Source organism: Chrysemys picta, chromosome 5 (assembly GCF_011386835.1).
Source record: "Chrysemys picta bellii isolate R12L10 chromosome 5, ASM1138683v2, whole genome shotgun sequence".
NCBI lineage: Eukaryota > Metazoa > Chordata > Testudines > Emydidae > Chrysemys > Chrysemys picta.
In genome coordinates this window covers 52,076,837-52,096,735 of record NC_088795.1, presented here as the reverse complement: position 1 = coordinate 52,096,735, position 19,899 = coordinate 52,076,837, and the positions used below count along the sequence as shown (strand labels likewise).

The 19,899-nt window shown below is 44.2% G+C and overlaps 1 protein-coding gene across 1 annotated transcript; it reads left to right on the top strand.

Moving 5' to 3' along the window:
* The first annotated feature begins 7,340 nt into the window (after window positions 1–7,340).
* On the top strand, window positions 7,341–8,456 carry LOC135983866 (uncharacterized protein T26G10.4-like). The gene has a single exon (XM_065597438.1). It carries the CDS (start codon window positions 7,341–7,343, stop codon window positions 8,454–8,456), a length of 1,116 nt encoding a protein of 371 aa, XP_065453510.1.
* The last annotated feature ends 11,443 nt before the right edge of the window (window positions 8,457–19,899 follow it).

The following is a 19,899-nucleotide window of genomic DNA, read 5'->3' as shown; positions in this document are numbered from 1 at the left end:
AGGAGACACGATACAGGCCCACAAGGTAATTAATAGCAGGAGTAAAATAAAATATAGACGCAACGTCCCACAGAGAGCATGACTCAATGGAGCAAACTTGTAATAAAGCACAAAGAACGTCTATTTAGTAAAGAGCTGTGTGAAACTGCTTGTAAAATAAATCATGGGCTAGTACTGTAGCAAGCAGAAGTCACTGCATATTCCCTTTATAATTAGAAGATATTTTTTTTAAAATCACAACTATAAAAACACTTTTTGGCTACACAAAAACACTCTGTATAATGGAACAAGCAGCTATGAAATGCAAACTGCAGCTATCCAAACAAACTCTTAATATACTTCTGGGTATGAGCCTAGCAGAAAAGTTCAAAAATGTGACTATTTACGGCATCGTATTTATTTAAACAAGTAATTTCTTGACGAGCTGTTTGATTTCTAAACTGTATTGTCATCTTGTGCATGATGCTGTATTTAAGCAATAACAACTTTGCCACAGTGGTCAAGGCAGTCAACAAATTAATTTGTCCTTCATCCGATGTTCTTTAGTTGTACAAGTCTCTTGTCCAGATCCACAGCATACTGATGTCCATTGGGATCTTTCCACCTACTTCAATAGACACTGGATCATGCTCCCTACATGCAATACTTATACAATGAATTGTTCAATACATGCATAAATAAGACTTGCCATATGTTGTTCTGCTCATGTACAAGTTAAGGTAGAGAGGTAATCAAACAAAATGAGGTAAGGGGACTGTATTAACCTGTTCCAAACAGTGCCTTTGTGGAACAAATGTACTCATCTTTGAATGGGACACAGTCACTGTGGATGATGAATTAAGATACAAACATCACCCACCCATCACTATGGAAGCCTGCTGTAGGTTTTTTTGATATCATGGAATGGTGAATGTCGAGGGGCCTATATTACTTGCATTGTTAAAAATGTGTATGTGTAGTGCAAGCAGCAAGATTAAAGGAATAGAAGTCACATTTATGTTACTAACAGAGAAGAATTTTTAGAGCCCAATATTTAAGGATAACAACTTAAATGAAATATAGCTGTCCTGGGCTGTCACACTTTGATATTTTTCAAGAGCACATGATGTCTTGCATGCATTGCACAAGGAGAAATGTCTTGTTTATCTGAACAGGTTTTTGTCTTAAATATTATACATCCTGAGGGGGAAAGGATTGGAAACAGCTTCTTAAACTCTCATACTGCAAATCTTCTGCCCTGGTGCTTTTCCATTTTTATTTTTGTTTACCTTGTAGTGTTAGTGATCCATTCAGTCTCAAGCAGTTCAGCTGTGTAAAAAGGAAATACTACATATATCATCTCTAAGACCTAACATAGGAGTCCCTGATGTTGGTGGTGCCACCCCCGCCATCATCCATGCTGAGTGCATCTTTTAAAATTACTATGCAGGGTAATCCATTGTCTTCAGACTTTGAGGGCACAAATTAATTGATGCTGTTCTGCGGTGGGGGCAGGTGTAAGATATTCTTTTGATTTCAGTGAAATATATTGTTTTCTAGGCTGCAATAATAATAAAAGTTTATAGGGTTTTTGTGTGTGTGTGTGTGTGTGTGGTTTTTTTTTGTTTTTTTGTTTTTTTGTTTTTACTGTTATGTTCTTGAATTGCAGCCAAGTCACAGTGAATGGTTTGTGGAACCTTTGTACACATGCTCCCTCAAGTACCAATGTTTCATTCATGCTCAGAACAACAATAAAGGATATCTGTAAGCTATTATTAAAGGTTAATTTTTGAAATTCACCTACCTACATAGCTGGGGAAACCCCTACCCCCCTTTAAAAACAAATCATTTGCACAGTTTCTAAGATAATTGTTTATCTTTCTCTTCAGAACTCTAAGATTAGATTTGTAATACTTTTAATTGGCTGAACAACATTGCTTGACTTATATGGGCACTCCCTCTATAGCTGATTTTTAGGTTGTCTGTTTTCTAAATCTTAACTGTGAATTCATAAAGCCAAGAATTATACTGATTATGTTCCACAATTGCCACCATATCAAAGATCATTAATGGGACTTGTATAAATTCTTTCTTTTTCATTATTTGCCTCTGTATATCCAAAATATCACCCATATCCACTGTATATCTTGGAAATACATGACTGCTGGGAAACTATTAATATCAGCCCAGCTTTCATAATCATAACCTTAAGCTATGCTAAAGAATCTGTAGTTTATAACTTACCTTGTAAGTAGCATCACAGAGTGAATTACACCTACATCACGTCTAAAATACAGATTTTGAAAACACTGTTTTAGTTAGACTGTAAACTTCACACATTGTCCACATACATTAAAGCCAGATGCAGCACTTGACAAAATTCTACACAAGGAAAACCTATTTTAAACTTCAGGTATTCAAAAGTGTGAAGAGCCTTGGTTAGAGATTGACAAAGCACAGGGAAGGTGCACTGGGCAAGCTAGTTCTATCACCTTGGTCCTGACCTAATTCAACCCTCTTGGTTCTTCTAAGAAGAGACTTTTGAGCCAAACTGGGTGAGGGTTTGTGATATGGACAAATAGCAAAATTGACGATACCACCAAAAATCACTCCCCCCGCCCCCCAATAATGAATTTGAACTCATGGGTCTCCAGAAATGAAAGGCTTTGTGTACAACAGGTCACCTATCCCATGCAAATGAAAAAGATTTGCCTTATATTATTTTGAAGGCTAATACAGCTCCTCATCTATAATTTAAGAGTCCCTGTGTGGAGGAATCAGTGCGGTTCAAGTGTGCTAGGATGGAGCTGGATATGTGCAGTTTGTGTGCTCCATCTATGTGGCATCCTCATTCTCTGTGTAACAGTACGTGTGAAGAGCAACCTGAAGGTATGGGTGGGAAAATCTACTGCTCCATGGATCTATTCAGTCTCTCCTTATTTTGTGAGGCGACTATAGGTACGTAGGTGCCATGTATATGCAACTTCAGATGTGGGCTAAGGCTGCCTCCGCAGAGCAGCTCCATAGCCATTTTGCAGTCTATAGGAATATTTTCGCCTACTCCTCCCTGGGCCTGGTACAGTTACTCTGGCCATGTACTATGGTCTCAGTCAGTGGTTCTCAACTAGGGGTATGCATATCCCGGTGGTACACCAAGGTCTTCCAGGAGGTACAACAACTCATCATATTTGCCTAGTTTTATAGCAGGCTAGATAAAAAGCACTAGGAAAGTCAGTACAAACTAAAATTTCATACAGACAATGACTTGTATGAACTGCTCTATATACTATACACTGAAATGTAAGTACAATATTTATATTCCAGTTAATTTATCTTATAATAGTATGGTAAAAATGAGAAAGTAAGCAATCTTTCTGTAACAGCTTGCTGTGTAACTTTTTTTTGTATTTTTATGTCTGGTTTTGTAAGCAAGTAGTTTTAAAGTGAGGTGAAATCCTGGGGGTAGGCAAGACAAATCAGACTCCTAAAAGCAGGGCCGGCTCTGGCTTTTTTGCCGCACAAAGCAAAAAACGCCCGGCTGGCCGGAGCAGCAAGGGCAGGGGGAGGGGAGGAGGAAAACAAACCTGGCCCTGGCCGGAGCGGCGAAGGGGGGGGGGGGGGAACTAACCAGCTGGCTGGAGCAGCAAAGGGGGGGGGGGCGGGGCGGGAAACAAACCTGCCCCCGGCTGGAGGGGAGGGAGACAACAAACCGGCCGGCGTGGCAAAAGGGGGGATTGGGGGGAGCCCGGAAAACAAACCTGCCCCTGGCTGGAGCGGGGGAGGGGAGAGAACAAACCGGCCGGCCGGAGCAGCAAAGGGGGGGAACAAACCTGCCCCCGGCCGGAGCGGCGAGCGGGGAGGGGACGACAAACTGGCCCGCCTGCCGGAGCGGCGAAAAAAAAATAAAAACAAACAAAAAATACCTGCGGGGCGGTGGGAGCGTGGGTGCAGGGGGACTCCCGGCCCTGCAGACCCCGGGCAGCGGAGTGTGCACCCCGGCTAGCGGGGGGGGGGGGGGGAGAGAAGGGGGACGGCCAGGGCTTCCTTAAGCGGGGTGCTTGCCACGCGGCCCCTCCTGCTGTGCCGCATGCTGGGAGGGCTCCGCGCCGCTCCGTTCAGCAGGCAGGGAAGGACGCGGGCTGCCTTACCGGGCTTGATGCAGGGCACTCTCCTCCTCCGCCCCCTACAGTGCGGCAGGAGCAGTAAACCAAAAAGAAAAAACCTGCAGGGGCGGCCAAAGTGGTGAAGTGCAAAACAAAACAAAGCCAAAAAAAAAAAAAAGGATTAGATGGAAATGCCGCCCTTTGAAATCTGCCACCCCAAGCACGAGCTTGCTCAGCTGGTGCCTGGAGCCGGCCCTGCCTAAAAGGGGTACAGTATTCTGGAAAGGTTGAGAGCCATGGTCTAGGTTTTAGCTTTGATGAATGTAGCTTGTGTTTCATAATGTACAGGAAGATGATGACATCCATAGCGCTTTTTACATCAAAACTATTTTGGAAATTCAGATTATGTGCGGTTGAGAACTTTTTGGGATACTCTAAGAAAGATCCTAGTAGCACCAAACATGGTAATATTTGTCAGTTTAGAAGTGCTGTAGTTTATAGATGTTCTGTTGTGGACATTTATTTTTTTATCTGCCTTCTAGCCTGATACCATGTTTCATCTTCTTTTCTGTTGGCATGTAAATGCCACTTCCATGGACAGGATATTATCTGGAAAGAAGTTTTATATGATAAAACTTTTCCAATAAACCATCCCTTCAATTCCATACACATAGTACGGGTATCTTGTTAGCAACATATCTCTAATGAAGCTTTACATGAGTATAATTCTAATAGTGCACAGATTTTTTTTAACTGATTATACAAATGGTATGTTGCTTAGACCCTGAAATTGTAAGAGGGAAATTAATTTAAAAAATCACATACTGTACAGGGACAGCACTGAACCTGCTTTATAAGCCCGTATAAGTGTAATCCACTTAATATATATCTGTGTCCATAAAACAGTTAGTGTAAATTATGACCTTTTAAAATGTATTTTTATTGGTTTTTAAATGACCATGCTGAGCATGTCCATAAATCAAATAGGCTAATATCCAGTATGACACTTACATCAGTCTGAAATATTTAGTGAGTATGGAAATCTTGACTCATATTCTTTAGGTAGTGTGTGCTCCTTTGTGAAAACTTGAAAGTAAATGTTGGCAGATGTCTCTGAAATGTTTTGGGTGGCAGAGCTGCTAGATTATGGGCAAAATCCTGGCCCTATTCAAGTCAATTGCAAAACTCCCATTGATTTCAAGGGGGCCAGGAGTTCATCTCTTGATTCCTGTGGATCTTGGCCCTGATCAAGCAGTGAGATACAGGCAAGATCCCCGAATCTGTGAGGAGCTCCACTGAATAGAATGTCATGAGGTCCATCTCCATGTGTCAGATTGTAGAATGAGGGTCCTTCTTCCTCATAAAAAACATCCGGCACAACATGGATACGAGACGGTGCAGCACTCCCCCACAGGTCACCTCATGCCGCCCTGTCATAGGAGCAACTAGCACCGCCCCCGCAGGCTGCACGGCGAGACCCAGCCAACGGAGGAGCCTCCCGCAGCCCCCGGATCCCACGGCCGGACCCCACCCCCAGGAGACCCAACACCTCCTCTAAGGTTACCCAACAAGCCTCCGACCTTCAAAAACCCCATGCCTCACCGAGGACCCCCCAGCTGGATACCGCCCGCAGAAGAACCAGAACCATCCCCAGCACTTCCAAACACGACCGCGCCCCCACAAAGCCCAACACGGGTGCTTCCAGAACCCCACTCCCTCCTGGAAGATCCAGCGCTGCCTTGGAGACACGGAGAGCTGCCCCCTCCACCGCACCAGGACCCCCGCCTTGAGACCCACCTGAACACTGATCCCCAGTCCGAGGGACAACGAGGCCGCAAACTGTCTCCGCAGCACCTGAACCCGCTGAGACAACGCAGCAGGAGGAATGATGGCCGCGAGTGAGGGTCCTCACGCTGTGGCAATCCACCTGGATGGAGGAGCTGGCAAAGGCTGAGGACTTCGAGACCTTTGACATCCTGACGGACAGACTGACCACAGAACTGTCTGCGGAAATTACAGCCAGAAGGAGGGAACCCCAGGAGGCCCCACGGGCCATGCACAGATTCCCTGCACCGACCCGTAACAACACATCCAGAGAAGGCAGGATCGGGGACGTTGGCCGCCGCTACAATCCGGCGGCTGCATCCCGTATTCAGAAACTATACAGGACAAACCGGATGAAAGCCATGAGGGAGATCCTCGACGGGACCTCCGCTTACTGTGCCATCCAGCCTGAGAGACTCTACTCCTACTTCAAGGATGTGTTCGATCATGAGGCTCAGACCAACTTGCGACGCCCAGAGTGCCTTCTCCCGTTACCCCGGATCGACCTCATGGAGGTCCTGGAGCAAGATTTTTCCCTGCAGGAGGTGCAGGCGAGGCTGACGAGGACCAAAAACACCGCCCCTGGAAAAGATGGCATCCGCTACCACCTGCTGAAGAAGCAAGACCCCGGCTGCCTGGTGCTCGCTGCCATCTTCACCAAATGCAAGCAGTTTCATCGCGTTCCCCGCTCCTGGAACAAGTCCATGACCGTGCTCATCCACAAAAAAGGCGAACGAGACGACCCCGGCAACTGGAGGCCCACCTCCCTCTGCTCCACTGTATGCCAGCTGCCTCGTGGCACGGATCATGGACTGGTCAGTGTGCGGGGGCACTGTCAGTTCAGTACAGAAGGGTTTCATGTCCTGCGAGGGATGCTATGAGCACAACTTCCTCCTTCAGATGGCCATCCAGGAAGCCAGGAGGTCCAAGAGGCAGTGCACCGTAGCATGGCTTGACCTGACCAACGCCTTCGGGTCCATACCCCACCATCACATCTTTGCCACCCTGGGAGAGTTCGGGATGCCAGAAACCTTCATCCAGATCCTCTGGGACCTCTACAAGGACTGCATCACCACCATCTGTGCCATGGATGGAGAGACAGATACCATCCCCATCCGCCGCGGCATGAAACAAGGATGCCCCCTCAGCCCCATCATCTTCAACCTGGCCATGGAACTGCTCATCCGAGCCATCTCCAGCGGCCCAACCAGCTTTGACCTGCACAGCAAGAAAATCAGCATTCTGGCCTACATGGATGACCTGGCCCTTGTCGCCGACAGCTTGGAAAGCCTCCAGCAAATGGTCGACGACACCGGCCAAGCTGCCGAGTGGATGGGCCTCTGCTTCAATCCCAAAAAGTGCGCCTCCCTTCACGTTGACGGTAGCGCCAGGGCACTGGTCTGGCCAACATGATTCCTGGTCCAGGGCGAGCCCATGGCCTCCCTCGAAGAGCGAGAGGTATACCAACACCTCGGCACACCCACAGGAGTCCACGTCCGACAGACCCCTGAAGACACCATCGTGGAGATCCTGCGAGACGCGTCCCAAATCAACTCCTCCCTGCTTGCCCCTTGGCAAAAGATCAATGTCCTCAATACCTTCCTGATCTCCCGCATCTCCTTTCTCCTCAGGGGATCGGCTGTAGCCAGGGTGCCCCTGAACAAGGCCGACAACACCATCAGGCAGCTGGTGAAGAGGTGGCTCTACCTTTCCCAGAGGACCAGCACGGACATCATCTACATTTTCCACAGGCAGGGTGGCGCCAACGTACCTCAGCTGGGTGACCTGTGTGACATGGCTGTGATGACCCATGCCTTTCGCCTTCTGACATGCCCAGATCCGACAGTGAGGAGCATCGCGCAGGAAGCCGTACGGTCCATGGTCAGGAAACGCATCACCAGGGCCCCCTCCGAGCAGGAAATCGCCACTTACCTCAGCGTCTCCCTGGAGGCTGAGTTTGGAAGAGAGAGGGGAGACCTATCCTCTCTCTGGTCCTGTGCCTGCAACACCTCGAGACTCCTGGGTAAGAGGATTGGCTGCTGCTGGAAGTGGTGCGAGGAGCGCCGGGAGCTGGGAATACTGGTACCATGCTTAAAGACCCCGGACCACACCATCGTCACCCTGACCGCCAGAGCTATGCTGGAAAAGACCCTGAAGGACACCATCTGCTGCCTCTATGCCGAGAACCTCAAGCGGAAGCCGGACCAGGGCAAGGTGTTCGAGGTGTCCAGCAAGTGGGACGCCAGCAACCACTTCCTCCCCAGGGGCAGCTTCACCAGGTTCGCCGACTGGCGGTTTGTCCACAGGGCCCGACTCCACTGCATTCCCCTCAACGGGGCCATCCGCCATGGCAACCGAGACAAACACTGCAGGAAGTGCGGCTATGCAAACAAGACCCTGCCCCACGTCCTGTGTGGATGCAAACAGCACTCCAGAGCCTGGCGGCACCGCCACAATGCCATCCCGAACTGGCTGGTGAAAGCCATCCCGCCGTCCCTGGGGAAGATCACCCTTGACTCCGCCATCCCCGGGACAGACAGCAGACTGTGACCCGATATCATCGTGACGGACGCAGAAAAGAAGGTCCTCACTGGCCCTCCACGACCCCGAGCACGGAAGGCGTCGAAGTACACCCCACTGGCCGAGACCTTGAGAGCCCAGGGCTACGAGGTCCAGATACATGCCCTGATCGTGGGAGCCCTGGGCTCGTGGGACCCCCACCATGAGCCGGTTCAGAGAGCGTGCGGAGTCGGTCGATGCTACGCCCGGCTCATGAGACAGCTTATGGTGTCTGACACCATCAGGGGGTTCAGAGACATTTATATGGAACACATCACAGGACACCTTCAATACCGTATTGAGTAACCGAGACTGCCGAACAGGGAAATAACCCACTTCCTTCCCTGATGGACCAAGGGACGCACCCCACCCATGTATTTATCTGCTACACCGATACTGACTTGGACTCCTTATTCATTCCATGGGTGGAGTACCCGAGCCCACCTATCCACTGGCACTTTAAAAACTCTTGCACCCCAATCTGGGTCTATGCAGGTTATGCGATATGTATGTATCTTCTCATCCTTGCAAACGAAACCTGTAACCCCCCCATAACCCAAGCCTGACCCCAGATGTACAGTACCTTGCCTCTTAACTCGTGTATATTTCATGTTAAACATTAACTTTAATAAAATATTTATGGAAAAATTAGAGTTAGGGACCTGGGTATTTTGGAAATACCCAGTCACTCTGTTACCCAGTAGGTAACTCTGTGCCATTTAGCTACACTGAAAGATGTCCTGCTTATGGGATAAAAAAGGGCTTTTTGCCTTTTTTGGTTCTAGTTTCTTTATGATGTGTTTAAAAAAAAAAAAAAAAGAAAGAAAAGAAAGCCTTGAAAGCTATTTTACTTTTTAAGTCACTGCTTTCCCAGCCCCATCCTCCCTTGACTCTTAATTTGCACAAGTTATGGAGAACTAAAATACTAGAGATGATAGATAAATTATTTTTTTTCAGTTAAGCCAGCAAATCAAGAACTTTTGGTTTGGTTGTGAAAATGTTTGGAATATGTGAGCAGAAAACCATCTACCCTTTCCTAACCTTTAGACTACTGGTTAGGACACTTACCTGCAACGTGGAAGACCGAGGTTTGAATCCCCATTCTGGAGCAGGCTATTCTGCTTTCAGTCTCTCCTGTCAAAGCTGGTCCACTTTGGTCCAGTGAATATTAATGTATTTATAAAAAGTGGCACAACTTCAAAAGGAGAGACTGAGGTAACCCTCCCCAGAATAGCCAAAAGCCTGGTGATTAAGGTGCTCACCTAGAAGGAGGGAGAGCCTTATTCAAGTCTCTGCTTCAAATTCAAACCCAGGTCTGCCACATACCAGGCAAATGTTCCAGTTACTAGGCTAAAGGTGGAAAATAACACGTTTTTCTGAAGCTGGCCTTTAAAAACATTTTCTCAGCCAAAACTTAATTGGGTCAAATTTACAAATAGTTTCAGGTCAGCTGAAACTGATATATTTCTTTTTGGTGAATAAACTATTTGTCCAAAAAAATTGCCAGGCTCGACACAATACAGTTATGACAGTTGCATGTGGGGTCAACAATATAGCTAGAAACAGGGCCGCCCAGGGGAGGGGGGACAAGTGGGGCAATTTGTGAGCCCTGGCCAAGAATCCTTTTCCTGGCTAGAGGCGCCTTTTTAATTTTTACTCACCTGGTGGCGCCCTGGGTCTTCGGCGGCACTTTGGCGGCTGGGGGTCCTTCACCACGCTCCAGGACTTCGACGGAGGAGGGTCCTTCAGTGCCACGGAAGACCCGGAGCCAGTGAAGGACCCGCTGCCGAAGACTCAGAACGCCACCCGGTGAGTACAAGCGCTGCAGTGGGTGGCGCCTTTTCTTATATCCGCTCCCCCGCTTTGCCCCAGGCCCCCTGAATCCTCTCGGCGGCCTGTCTAGAAAACCAACGACTGGAAGAAATGAGACATTGAAGATGTAAAACAATATACAGTATAACCTATTATAAATTATGTTAATAAGAAATGCCAGAGTTTCAACACACCGTCCTTACTGAAAAGGGGAATAAAGGAAAACATTCCATTTTCTTTGATAGCTCATGTCTTTGATTCTTACTGTAGGTCATTGCTTTACAGATTGGCAAAGTTTCCTGGAGAGGAAGGGATTGCATGGTGGCACAGTGCATGTGTTTTAAGGATGTTTTCCTTCTCAAAATGCACTTTAGACTCATCTACAGCTCTTACTTTCCTCTGTAGTCTATCTAAGATGTTGTTTAAGATAAAAATGTTCTCCGATGGAGTCATTTCTCTCATTAATGATCTCACCATTGTATGTTTGAGTATGTGATTTGTTTACTTATGGTTAACTTTCAGTCTTGCTTTTATGGAGGAGCTTCTCTATTAACTCCATTGCACCATATATCATCTGTGATTTAGGATGTTTTTATTTCAGGTTTAAGCACTTTATATACACTCTTTTTACACGACATAGAATCCTTTTATACCTGCTGTCACCTAAATTCATTGCTTTGTTTTTTGTTTGTTTTTGTGTAACAGAGTGCTCATTTTCATGTTTAATTCTCAAGAGCTGAATGGTATCTTTATCTATAATATCTCACTTTGTATAGGTAGTACAGAGTCCTTTCTCATCACTGAATGAGAAACATTTTTGTAGTTGATGAATGCCATACAAAATGGTAAAATCATGTTTTGTCTTCAAAGCTCACTGATTACAGACAAGTAGTTTATTGCAGAAAATAATGATGGAAAGAAGCTTTTCTCTTCTCTAGCTAGTGAAATCCAGTACCACATTGACCCAATTACTTTGCACCTTAGTGAATGATTACAGAGTGCAGACAGTGAACTAATAGGTTTATAGTTCCCCAGAATTCCATTGTCATCTTTGTTTTAAGCAAACAAGAAGATGATGATCCAATTCATCAAGACTCTTAACTATTTCATATGAGGTGATTTGTAAGCAGAGTACATAACCTTTTTGTTCACCTTCTTTCTAAATGTTTAACTACTGCTTCTCTCACTCTCTCTCTTTCCCTCTGGTTTTTACCTGCTATATATATTCTGATCATATTTCTCATTTACTTTTTCTTTTTTTTTTAGGCATTTGCTGCCTTTAGGTCTGACTCATTTCCAGCCCATGAATAAAACTAATTAGAAGTGATCTAGTGAAATAAAAGATGGGTTTGATTCATTCATTCGTTTTACCATCTCTTAGAAATAGAGGAGTTATTCCAAAACCCCTCTCCTTTCTTCATATCCCTCAGCCAAGTTTCATGCTAGCAGACCTCTGTTGATAACACCTCCCTTTGGTCTGTTAATTCACAGAGGGCTCAATCCAGTCACAATAAACCTCCACCAATGGTTCTGTGGTGTGATCAAGGAGTCAATCAATGAAAATAGATTATTCTTATAGTCGTTGGACCCATAGGGAAGAAGGACTCTGAAGGAGTCGCAACCTGATGTTGGACTAAACCATAACTGCCATACCTATTCCTGAGATCAGCTAGAGAAAGACGCTTATAGGAACCAATGGTCTCTCACCTGAGACCTTAGAGACTTTGGCTGACATAATTAGATCTCTGTGGCTCAAAATAGACCTAATCAGGGAGAGCAGTTAATGAACTGGCTTAAATCAAATGTTGCATTTGTGACAGCCTGAAAATGTTGTTTTTAAATTAAATTGTTATATTTTCCCACTTGGGCACAAAAAAGAGGAACCTTTTTTGATAGATAACCTTTTGATGATAGAAAGCTTTTGTTTGCAGTAAGGCTGAGAGAGAGGCAGCCATACTGGGAGTGGGAGCTCTGCATCTTTTGAGCTTTGTATCTGTGATCCACGCTGCAACTTGTACCAGTGGTACCAGGGTGATTTGAAACTGTTTCCATAACAGTGTGATCATCTCTCTGAATAGATTGACCTGCCAAGAAGCCAGGATCTCTGACTTCTGCACTTGTGTGGCACAAAATCCCATGCTATTTTCTGCTGGATAGTGCCTGCTAAGAGATCTTGTGTGGTCACTGCCAAGGTCAAACAGTGTGTCTGTATGAACTCAGGGATTTTAAGTACTTTCTGTTAAACCTTTCAGTGCTGAAATATGAGAGGATCTAGAGCCATTAGGGCTATGAAGTTTTGGATGGTTATGGTACAGGATCAGAGCTCATTACAGTAGATAAGCAGGATGTTGAATATCCCTGTTGAGTATCCCTATTTTTCATATTTCTTGCTACCCTCTCATGTGATATTAAAATGGGAGCCTTCTGTAACTGACACTTCTAATACACCCAATTGGGAGAGGTTACTCTTGTGATACTTTGGGGAATAGGTATGTGGCCAATTATGAATTCTATTTGGTTTTAGGAATGCCATTGTGGATTAGATAATCTGTTTTGTAGCAGGATCTGGACACATAATGGAGAGATTGTCTGGAAAGCTGTGCCAGAGCAATCAAGGACCATCAACATTTAAAGACACTTTCCACACTGCCCTATTTGGACAGTGAGGTTTTTTGCCAGCATAAACCTGAAGGGGTGGGGCTGGAATCCCCAAGAGGTGGCAGAGGCTGTTTTTAAAAGGTGGTGCTTTCTAACCCCAGAAAGATATTCCATCACCAGAAGCTCAGAAGGAATGGCATCAAGAGAGACTTTGCCTCCCTTATGGATTTGTACAAAACCCAGGGACTCACAAAAGGGAGTATGATCAGACATAGGACTTTCTGGACTTTGTTTCCCATAGATCTATAACTCTGTGCTTCTTAAGAGTAAAGTGTGTGTTCAAGAAATTCCTGTGCTAAGCCCCTCTCTCCTTACCTTACTAACATGTCTGAAACCAGAGCTCACATAGGTGGTCTCTGAGGGTAATGGGTCTCAGCAACTAGGGGACTTGGGAGGACTGAGGCATTGGTTCCAGGGGCTAGGAGGACAGTCTGCAGGGACCCACTGCCAAGAGGGCTATCGGACACATGTTCTACACTTGAGGAGTGTGCCTGACCCAGAGCAAGGAACAGTGTCATTCCCCAGACCAGGTAGCTTAGCAGCAGATGGGATGCAATGATTGAATCTTATCCCAACAGAGTGGTGTCTGTTTAGAAAGTGGGTCTGGACCAGGTTGTGATAATAGCTAAGAAAGCAAGACTAATTATCTTTCAAACTTTATCCAAACCTCTACAAATGTATCCTTCAGACCCTGATGGTGGCAAAAATGTCAAAGGAATTCTTGCCCCTTAGGTTTACCCCTCAATCTTTCCTCAACTGACGCTGCCAGAGATAGTGAACACTCATTTATTATGCAGAGTAACCCATTCTATGGGAAATGCTCACAGACATCTAAATTAATAGAATAAATCTGCCAGCCTCTATAGGCTATACTCAGAGGATTTTGACATACATGAAAACACTGATATATGGTAGCAACAGCTGCCTTCTTTAATAAATATCTAAATTTAGTTTTCTAAAAAAAAGCTGTCTTTCATGAAACACATTTTTTCTGTTTTGCACAAAAAGAATCCCCAATACTTACAAATAGGATAGAACTGTATTTGCAAGAATGTCACTAATATTCTCATTTAGCAGCATTCTGCATCCTGTCCATAATTCAGGAAAACAAAGAAAAATCTTTTTTTGTTTACACCACTGTCCAGAACCAACAGTATAAAGTATTTTCTTCTCCGTCACTGTTTTTTCTCAGTTACCCTTAAGTGTTTCTCTCTTACACTGCTCATGCGATCTGAGGAATGTTGGGTACTCATTGATAGTAGACTTTCTGGTTTAGTTAGAGATGAACTTAAGGAGGCAGCATTTAGATCCAAATTTGGTTTCAACTAATTCTGGGTTTGAAGCTGAATGAAGGTCACCTTCTGGGCTGAGATCTGATGGTGCTGAAATCCTGCAAGCAGTTTTCATGAGATTTAAATGGAAAATTAAAATCATGTAAGATTTGTTCCTAAGTTTTCATGATCACCCCAAAAGACTTTGGCTACATCTGAGCAATTGAAATTGTCCCCTACCAATTTTGGCTCTCACCTGGTGCCAAATTAGCTTCAGATCTGAGGCTTTGGATCCAATCCCTGTGAAATTCAAAAGGATTCAGCTTTGAGGTTCTGGTTTTTACATACCTTTGGGCTTAGCTTAATGATTTTTTTAAGTTAAGGTTTTTGTTCCCTTTTCCTTTTTTTTTAATTAAATGACAGTAAAAGCACTTGAATAGCACATGCTATTATTTAATAGGGAGGGGGCAGTTAATTGCCTTGTCAACCCCACTTTGAAGTATATCTAAATGAACAAAACATTTAGCTTTTCAGTATTTTGTGAATTACTTGAGGGACGGTGACCATGTCAAAAATATGCAAGGCAATCAAAACCTCTTGCAGATGAATTAAATTAAAGGAAAAGTTTAGTAGCCTCAGAAGTTATTAATAAACCAATGTTATGCACTCAGTTGCTTTTATCCCACAAATTATAATCCATATGATTATCTGATAGATGCATAAGTCTTCAACACACGGGGCTAGATAATGCTTTCTCTTAGGAGAACCTGTTCGTAGTAGTTGGTTTTCACTTGAGTGGAAGAGGTACCAAACTATGTTCAGAACTGGAAGTGCTTTTAGGTGGTCTTTAAAAGAGGCTGGAAAGGAAGAGAAGGGAGAATTTCCTTATCACTCAGATAATCTGGCCGGCAACTCAGTATACAAAACAAGATAGCAGATTGGTAAAGCTGTTCTGAGACAAGGGATGAGGAAAAAGATTAATATATTAAAGTGCCTTATACAAATGGCAGGAGCATGTTTAATAGGTATATTAGTGAAAACCTGTGTGTGTCCTTTTACATCCCTTTCCAGTTAAAACAGTCTTAAATTTCTGATACATTAAATGAAACAATAAGAGTACGTATGGTAAATTCTAAGAGTGACTTTGAAATATTACTGTCTTCTGATGCTTTCATACCACAAGTGATAGGTACCTTAGGCCTTGGCTACACTTACCCGGTAGTTCGGCGGCGAGCGATCGAACTTCTGGGTTCGACTTATCGCGTCTAGTCTGGACGCGATAAGTCGAACCCGGAAGTGCTCGCCGTCGACTGCGGTACTCCAGCTCGGCGAGAGGAGTACCGCGGAGTCGACGGGGGAGCCTGCCTGCCGAGTGTGGACCAAGGTAAATTCGAACTAAGGTACTTCGAACTTCAGCTACGTTATTCACGTAGCTGAAGTTGCGTACCTTAGTTCGAATTAGGGGGGTAGTGTAGACCTGGCCAAGAAAAATTCTCTGTGATTGGTGATACTGTTCTAGCTTTGAACTTCATCTTCATTTCTTTAATGGTCATCACAGGCATTTAGTCTGTCACAGTCTGTACATCTTCTGACGCTCATTCATTATAGGGTAAATTCTCTTATTCAGGCTGAGTAACATCTTACTATTCAGTTTCAGTGGAACTACTCATAGAGTAAGTACCCCCCCAGTGTAGTAACAGTATCAGAATCTGTCTCTGTAGAATACATTTTGATCCTACCAAACCACAACTGAATCAAATTTAGTTTCCATCTTAGCATTGCATTTTTTTATCCCTGAAAAAAGCATTTAATATAAAAAGGGGAAACGTATCTTATCTCAGAAGCAACCATATTGGTTCTTCTACTTTGGGATGATGGGGAACACTGAGTTGAAGAATAGCTGATGTTTTAGACACATCTACCTTTTCCCCAGAACCACTCAACTCAGACCTCAGGTAATCCTAGCAGAGCAGCAGGTCTGACAATTGATGCTGAAAGTCACTTATAGTTTAATTTCATAAAGCACATCACTGTTGTCTCCTTTCTGATGAATTCCTCCTGTTTGGCCCTGTGCATAAAATATTTTAGCCATAGTTTGCTCAGTACTCCCGCAGGAAGAGGAAAGGCAGCACAGAAATATAAATTCACTGATAAACTACAGAATGGTAGTGAGAATGTTTATGGAAGTCACCATCATTTTGTTCTTTCCCTTAGAAAATAAATTCAAGTATAACTTTACAACGGAAGTCATTTCCAATGTAATTCAATTATCTTCAGTACCAAGTTAAGCTGAAATTATATGAATGTAGCCTGTAGCAAAAAGTTTCTCCAAGGTCCCTTTTGGGTTGTTGCTTTCGACACAGACACAGTCAACTCACACGTCCACACAGACTGCCTCACATACGACTTTATTAATCCAGTTCACAGAAAACTCTTCACTAAGGGTATGCCTACACTACAATTAAACACTCATGGCTAGCCCATGTCAGCTGACTTGGGCTAAGGGACTGATTAATTGCTGTCTAGACTTTTGGGCTCGGGCGGGAGCTCTGGGAGCACTTGTGGTGAAGTGACTTTAAGTACAGTCCATTGATAAGAAACTTTGGTAATGCATCAGTATGTAGAACTTTAGAAACAATAATTTAAGTCACAAATTTCAAAAGGTATTCCCGAATCTGCAAAAAGTAAAGATTCAGCCCTGCATTAGGCCCTCAAAATGTACCCTTAATAGAAAAACTATACTATCAAAGATTTATATATTTAATATAAAATATAGCAGAACCTAATTCAGTTGCAAATTTTAGGAGGAAGCTGACCATGTCTGCTTACCATGCCTGCCCTGCCCTTGGTGGCACTGCTATTCTCTTAATAACCTGGCAGGCAGGTATCAACTTCACTAGAGCTTTCCCGTGCACTATCGCTACATTGGCCTCTTAGCCACGTAAAAGAAGGTGACCTTCTGCAAACTATTCCATCCTACTTGCCTCAGCATTGGCAACAACCAAGGGGCTGAAAACCTACTCATGAAGTTGTACAGCCCAGTCACTGTGCCAGAGACTCCAGTGTGTCAGCATCACACCAACCAGCTGTGCATAAAACTTACCTACACAGAACAGTCTATTTTCATCTTTATAGTCTGTCTCACAGCATTGTTTGCCACGTTACAGACTCAGAAGAAAGATGCCAATCACTGAGAAATTAAGATTTCATAGAATCATAGAATCATAGAATATCAGAGTTGGAAGGGACCTCAAGAGGTCATCTAGTCCAACCCCCTGCTCAAAGCAGGACCAATTCCCAGCTAAATCATCCCAGCCAGGGCTTTGTCAAGCCGGGCCTTAAAAACCTCCAAGGAAGGAGACTCCACCACCTCCCTAGGTAACGCATTCCAGTGTTTCACCACCCTCCTAGTGAAATAGTTTTTCCTGATATCCAACCTGGACTTCCCCCACCACAACTTGAGACCATTGCTCCTTGTTCTGTCATCTGCCACCACTGAGAACAGCAGAGCTCCATCCTCTTTGGAACCCCCCTTCAGGTAGTTGAAGGCTGCTATCAAATCCCCCCTCATTCTTCTCTTCTGGAGACTAAACAATCCCAGTTCTCTCAGCCTCTCCTCATAAGTCATATGCTCCAGACCCCTAATCATTTTTGTTGCCCTCCGCTGGACTCTTTCCAATTTTTCCACATCCTTCTTGTAGTGTGGGGCCCAAAACTGGACACAGTATTCCAGATGAGGCCTCACCAATGTCGAATAAAGGGGAACGATCACGTTCCTCGATCTGCTGGCAATGCCCCTACTTATACAGCCCAAAATGCCGTTAGCCTTCTTGGCAACAAGAGCACACTGTTGACTCATATCCAGCTTCTCGTCCACTGTGACCCCTAGGTCCTTTTCAGCAGAACTGCTACCTAGCCATTCGGTCCCTAGTCTGTAGCAGTGCATGGGATTCTTCCGTCCTAAGTGCAGGACTCTGCACTTGTCCTTGTTGAACCTCATCAGGTTTTTTTCTGCCCAATCCTCTAATTTGTCTAGGTCCCTCTGTATCCGATCCCTACCCTCTAGTGTATCTACCACGCCTCCTAGTTTAGTGTCATCTGCAAACTTGCTGAGAGTGCAGTCCACACCATCCTCCAGATCATTAATAAAGATATTAAACAAAACCGGCCCCAGGACCGACCCTTGGGGCACTCCACTTGAAACCGGCTGCCAACTAGACATGGAGCCATTGATCACTACCCGTTGAGCCCGACGATCTAGCCAGCTTTCTATCCACCTTACAGTCCATTCATCCAGCCCATACTTCTTTAACTTGGTGGCAAGAATACTGTGGGAGACAGTATCAAAAGCTTTGCTAAAGTCAAGAAATAACACATCCACTGCTTTCCCCTCATCCACAGAGCCAGTTATCTCATCATAGAAGGCAATTAGGTTAGTCAGGCACGACTTCCCCTTCGTGAATCCATGCTGACTGTTCCTGATCACTTTCCTTTCCTCTAAGAAACTAAACCCAAACAAACATCAAACTCCTTAGGTGTTTTCTTTAACTGAATAGTTCTGCTCTTTGGTATTTTTATTATATATTAACATTTGGTAAGCATTGTATAAGTGACCCCTTTTCCCAAAAGGTAAGCAAGCTTTGTTCCATCAAACAAAAATAAATATTTTAACCCTCTGTTCTTGTTAGTTGTCCTGCATTATTATTTCATTGGATTGTCTATTTCAATAAGAAAAATGTCTTTGTATACTTATCTTAGGAGCAGGTTAAGATCTTAATGTGATGCTATAATGGGAAATGGCATCAATAATGAAGCGTAGTATTTGCTGTTCTTTCATCTGTACAGAAAACCAGTGTGTCACAGGATGGATTTGCAGAGAGAATCCTGAGTGACAAGTTTCCTGCAACTCTTCAATATATATGTAGAAGCCCATTAAAACAAAGACATTGCCACTTTATTTGAATAACTCTCTCTAACATATCTAGCCATCTGAGAGTTCCTTTCCAACTCTAATGACTGCTTGTATCTGTTGTATTTTTCCCCCTGAGTTATTTTGAATGTCAAAAGGAATTAAAGGAAACACTATTTATGTTCAGGAGACAGTCAATAAAAGTTAGGCAACCTATTTCTTTACTTCTTACATATAGTACGGAAGTAAAAGGCCAGACTGTGCACAGGTAAACAAGGCAGGGAGAGGGCATAAAGTTTCTTATCTCCCCTTGCATCTCCTACACAAATTATGGGCACAACAGGATCTTTGTACTCAGGACATACAAGGACTCCATGGAGGTAGCGGTAGTGTTAGCCACTGGAAAGGGTGCCGAGAGTTGGAAGTGCCAGTGTGGCTGTAGCTATGGCTCTGCACCTGCCATTGTTGTTGCCCTCTTGTGTGATTGGTATCACGGGTTTTGTGACATTCCATGGTGTATTTTTTTTCTAAAAGTTTGTGCTTTTGGAACCATATAATGTGAGAATCGCAGTTTTCATATTGAAATAAGGCTCTAACCCTCATGGTAGCAGAGAGCTGGAAAATGTTCACATTATTTGTCTTCTGGGTTTTTGAGTTTTAAAAAGAACCTTTTAAAAATTGCATTATGTTTTTTTTAGCTAATCTCATGATATTTTGGAGCCTGACTTATTTTTGAATGTTTGGTATTAACAATACTCCATTAGACACATGCCCTTCTCCTCCA